At 46.8% G+C, this 5,530-nt stretch overlaps 1 protein-coding gene across 5 annotated transcripts in view; it reads right to left on the bottom strand.

Annotated features, from left to right (window-relative positions):
- WDR53 (WD repeat domain 53) overlaps positions 1-5,530 on the bottom strand; it is a 10,674-nt gene continuing 5,144 nt past the window's right edge. The window contains exons 1-3 of one of the 5 annotated variants that reach the window (XM_019513126.1): positions 5,290-5,383; positions 3,127-3,622; positions 1-970 (exon numbers count right to left, since the gene is read on the bottom strand). In XM_019513126.1, coding sequence (XP_019368671.1) covers positions 383-970; positions 3,127-3,606 — 1,068 coding nt within the window. In that variant the 5' untranslated portion in view covers positions 3,607-3,622; positions 5,290-5,383 and the 3' untranslated portion in view covers positions 1-382. Of the gene's footprint in view, positions 971-3,070; positions 3,623-5,289; positions 5,385-5,530 lie in introns of those variants that run through there. The other 4 variants (XM_019513157.1, XM_019513134.1, XM_019513149.1 and 1 more) reach the window with 4 other exon arrangements.

The following is a 5,530-nucleotide window of genomic DNA, read 5'->3' as shown; positions in this document are numbered from 1 at the left end:
TCAGACTGCAGACTTTCTTTCCCATTATCTCAGCATTTCCAGACTGAAACATGACTGAACCTGCTGTGTATCGCCTTCATGTTCTGAGGGTGCAATTCCAAAAACCATTTAAGCAGCCACACTTCTATTTAAGATTTACATTGAAGATGGGCCACAACTGCAAAAGAATCCATACACATGTTATGCGTACAGGCAAGTGATGCCACAGCTAGTCCCCCTGCCATTTCTAAATATGCAGGAGTTTTAGTTGTTTAAGCTATAGAAGGGGACCTCTCTAAAGGGTAAACAGAAGAGAAGGTGGTCAAGAAAAATCAGCTACACCAACTTAAATCACCCCAAGGAATTAGCTGCTTGTGAAAAATTCCTTAAAATCTTTTAATGTCTATGGCTCAGTGAGAGGATACACTGTTATGGAACTACTCTGATCAGCAACTAGTACTCTCTTGGAGCCTTTGAAGTCCGCACATGAAATCCAGTTCACCTTCTCTCCATGTTCAATGCTCAGTTTTGGTAAGATTTTGGCATGCTCATTTGTAACCACTGCATTGGGCTTCCCATCTTTTCTGGTTGAAGCAGGTCCCCTGGTCTTCCTCCTGTGGATGGATTTCACAGGACTCTTCTGTTGCTTCCCAACTTCACTGTTGATATCCCACAGCAACACCTTCTCATCATTTCCACCACTCAGCAGCCAATAGGCTTCTGGCAGGAAAAGAACTTGTGATACTCCCAAACTGTGACCTTTAAATGCCAGCTCCTGTTCACATTTGACACCTGTTACCCTGAAGATCCTTATTTTACCATCTTCAGCGCCACAAACAAAGATATTGCCACATGCGGCCACAGACAGAGAATGGGCTAGTGGAGGGTTAAAGAACTGGCCAGCTGATTGCTGCTCTACCTCTTCTGCTTCACAATCCTGCAAGGTTGTGGTCCACAGTGGGCGAGCTTTCTGTAGGTTCCACAGCATAACCTTCAAATAAAATGAGAAGAATGACTTCTGTAGCCCCAACCTTGTTTCCCAATTTGATTGATAATACTAAAGCATCTAAAGGGAACTGAAAGTATCAAGATCTTTTCAGTAAGATTACACACTAAATTCCTCTTGCATGTCAGACTGCATTCAGATTGAACAGATCCTGCATCTCTTCCAAAACAGCTGGTGAAGTTCAGCTGCTAATTAAAACATCCTTAGCGTAAACAGAATTTTCTGCATCTAATGAAACAGTCTTGCTTTAGGATAACTAAACACTTTGCTCTTTAGGGTGTAAAAGTAATGAAGAAAACACTCATGCTTTAGTAATCATCTGGGGAGCAGCAGCCATGACACACTGAACATCTTGCTTGTAAACTGTGCAACTGAAAGATAAAGTTTAAATGGTGAGCAACAATAGGATTGAGAGTCATTTTAAAATTTTAATCCAGTCCGTGCTTACTTTCTTGGCTTTTGGTACCCTATTTAATTTGCTTTTCTCTCTGATGTGGGGATAATGCCTATTTCACAGGGGTGCTGATTTTTTGTACGGCACACTGAATATGTGGAATAATGGAAAAGAGCATTTCAATCTCACAGTACTTTACAAAATCCAGTAATAAACGTTTTCATATTAATTTCAGTGTGTTGAAGAAAAAACCAAATATCCCCATTTTGTTTACATCCTTTGTAGCTTTGCACTAGTGGATGAGAATTAAATGGAACTGACAATAGGTGCATGTAGCTTCACTAGGCAAGCTGAGTAAAAGACAGAGAAAACAAGTTATTTTTAAGTGGCATTAGATCCTTGAAGCACAACTTGTAAAACCACACACAAGGACTTTAGCTACATGGTTTCCATAATCAATCACACAGCGAACAACTCATATTTCACACACTGCTTACTGAAAGCATGAGGTGTTCTTAGTTTCTATACAGTCACTACCAAAACACTGTATTATGGTAACATGGTAAGGGATGATACCCCCAGGCAAGTGTGGTGTGAGATTTTTTTTTTTTTCTTTTTTTTTTCTTTTTTTTTAAGTGTGTTGCTTTTTTTTTTCTCTTTAAACACAGCACCACCAGAAAAAGCCCCATGGCAACAAATATGCTTCCACGTGAGAGCTCTGACTCCCTGCACAACCAGTAAGTATTCCCTATGAGCCTTCCAACAGAACTAATGCAATAGTTGGCTCTGGCTGCTGCTCTAATGTCTGCACATGGTATTTACTATTCTCAGTCTATCAGAACTGAAAGAATTAGACTCAATCTCTGTCTGATCACTGCATCATTGATGAACTGTCTTTATCAAACCCATTATTTTGTCATTAATAAACAGCACATCAATATCTATGAACTCCAATAGACAGAACTTCTACATTAGACTAGAAAAATAGTTCTCAACCTTTTTAGATTCAAGGCACCCCTACCTTGGCTTGTGGCACCCCTCATTAGGCTAGAGGCACCCCTTGTAAAATGCTGGCTCTTTTTGTTTTTTTTACTACCAAAAATACTGGGGCAATTCTTCCATTGGGAAGAACTCAGAAAACCACAGATCAGAATGTTTTTGACACTACAGGGTCCTATCTTGTGAATCATGGTTGAACACCCGTGTGTGGCATCCTGTTGCACCCTTGAAAGTATTTCAGGGCACCTTAGGCTGCTGTAACACCCCAAGTTGAGAATCACTGGACTAGAAATCTCAAACTGTGGTCCATGGGGGACTTAGTTGTTGCATGCTGCTCATTGCAATAAGCTAAAATGCACTGATACCCAAACTATATGTTTCCCTACGGCTGTTCTAAACTGCCATTTAATTTGCTTACCAAACTCAGCATAATGCAAATAAAATAGTTGTTCCCTTTTCCATGATAGCTATTGCTAATCTCAGGGATACTATTTGTTCAGGGATATCCTTAAAATAGACTTCTAAAATATGGGTTTGATCCTGAAAGCCCTGACCTCAAAGGGCAATCCTTTACATCAGTGGAATTTCCATCATGATACAACCACATTAAGATTGCTGAAGAACCAGAAATTACTCTTACCACCCTAGAGTAAGAGAGAGGAGTGAGGTAGAATGAATATCTAATTGCATACCATTCAGCCAGTATTTAAAAATCTAGCAATCATCCATCTACTCCCATACAAATCACCTTCATGTCTAGTCCACATGACACAAGACTTTGAGGCTTCTGAGGTCGAAATGCAACAGAGGAGCAGATATTTGAATGTCTCCTGAGGGACCGGCTGACTTTCTTGTTTTCCAAGTCTATAACCTTGATTGCCCCAGAATCATCAGCTGCAGCCAGGACACTGTCTGTGTCGTTCACAGAAAGGCAATTGATCTCTTCCTCATTTACGTGGAAGCATTCAATAGGCCCCTTAAGGCATCTGACATCCAGCAAGCTAATGGTTTCCCCATGAGATGTGTATAGCCTACTTGGGCAGGTGGGAGAGAATGCTACACAGGTGACATCATCTGCTTTCTGAAGCTGTATCTGTCCCAATGGAATCCCCTCCTCATTCCAGATAGCAAGCTCGCCTGCCTCTGCTCCTGAAGCTATCAGCCCTTCTTTGTTCACATTCAAGCACAGTATAGAAGAGGAATGTCCATCGGTCCACTTGACTGCCATGATGTTTCAAAGGATTCTGTGAAAGAAGGACAGAGTTAGGCAGTTTTTCCTATTTCAGTAGAAAGCTTATAAAGTATGTAAGACTACTGGGTTGCTGAGGAAATAACATGCAGCAGGTGAGCTGCTAGTCCAAGGTAAAATGGGCACTTGTGCAAGTTTGAGTGCAAGCACACCAGTCTGTATGCTTACAATACTGACTCCTTAGAACAGTGGAATGGTACATTGCTAGAAGTGCTTGTATGCAGATTGCTGAACTACGCCACCTTGTGCAACTATCCAGATTAGGGGTTGGCAACCTACAGCCCATGGGCCAGCTCCAGCCCAGAGCCATTTAATGTGTCCTGCAGATGTGGGGCTTCAGCAACATTCAGTTGGCAGGATGGCTCTGGCAGCAGTTGCTCTCCCCTGCCTTGGTGGGAAAAAAACAGTGGATGGGTCCTAGCAGTTGCTCCGCTCTGACCTGAACAGGGTCAGTCCAGGCCAGAGGAGGTGACAGCTACAGCTTGAAGCCTTAACCTAGTCCTTTGACTATACAGTCACTAGGTCACCAGTATCTAACTCACTGCAGTGTGACAGTCTTCACTATCTGGAACAAGAAGTGATTCAGGACGCAGATTGACTGTAATCAGATTTCTTTTCCTTCCTCTTTTTTTTAATCATCCTTGATCTACATGAGGGGTTGGCAACATTTTTGGGCCGAGTGGCAAAAATACCTGCAACCTTAACTTGGAAGATGTTGGCGTGCTTGTATGAATGGTGGGAGAGCTGCGAGGGGCCTGATCCTTATTGTGGCAGTGCAGCCCTTGCCCTGGGGCATGCGTGCCAAATAAAATGGCTTCATATGCCATATGGCACATGTGCCAGGGGTTGCCTACTCCTGAGCCACACCATCAGCTTCACCTGGTTTTGCAGAGAAGCCCCCTACTAGGGAAAGCTTAAATCAGGTGGCTTTGCAACTAACAATGTTGTCGGCAGTTCCCGGATGTGAGAACAACCACTACTACGGCTCATCAGTGGCTTGAGGATTGGACTCAAGACCCATCCACAGGCATCACCGGTCTTTCCGCAGGGGAGAACAGGTTGGGATTCCTCTCCTTTCCCTTCCTCCGCTCTCTCCTTTGCTTCAAGGCCGAGATGCTCTGCCAAGAAGCAGGCAGCCGCGCCACTGCGGCTGCGGACATCTGTGGGGTGGGTTGGCAGCTAGCTCCTCCCCACTCCCATTGGCCCAGGAGTGCTTGGGCAGGACAGGAGGCGCCACCTGCCCGCGGCAGGGCGGGGGGTTGCTGCCCACGGCCCCAGATACGGCGCTTCGATTCTTCCCAGCTCGGGGCCGGCGGCGTCGCGCGGAGGCTGCACAACGGGTGGGAACGAGCGTCGAAGCCCGCTGGGCGGCCCCGCCCCAGCACCTCCGGCCGGCCAAGGCCGCAGGGGGGCAGGAGCTGCGCGGGAAACACGAACTCGGCTCCAGCCTCTCCCCCGCGTGGGCTGCAGTCTCCTCGTCTCTGTCCATAAGGAACCCCCGCCCGCGCGGCCACGCCCCGGGGCACAGGCACAGGCACAGCCCAGCGGGCGGGGGGGGCCGGGCCGGCACAGCCGCGCAGACCGCAGCGGAGCCTTGGCTTTTCCCCTCCCCCCGCGGAGGTATCGGGTCCCCTACGCCGGACAACAAAAGTGGCGAATTACCTCCAACCGCACCAACAACTTGGCATCCTCACGTTTCTTCCGGCGCAGTTTGATAACGTAACCCGGGAAGGGGGGGGGCCTTTTCTCTCCCTTGCATCACCACCCGAGCGTTCCCTACTGCGCATGCGCGCCCGGCTTCTTCTGACAGCTGTGCCCTCAAGTAAAATGGCGGCCCGCAGCCTCACCTCCCTCCTCCCGCGCAAGCAATGACAGCGGGACCTGGGGCCGGGGGCAGGGGGAG

The sequence above is a fragment of the Gavialis gangeticus genome, unplaced genomic scaffold, assembly GCF_001723915.1.
Source record: "Gavialis gangeticus isolate Ggan-Ray unplaced genomic scaffold, GavGan_comp1, whole genome shotgun sequence".
Lineage (NCBI taxonomy): Eukaryota > Metazoa > Chordata > Crocodylia > Gavialidae > Gavialis > Gavialis gangeticus.
This window is presented reverse-complemented; position numbering and strand designations above follow the sequence as displayed.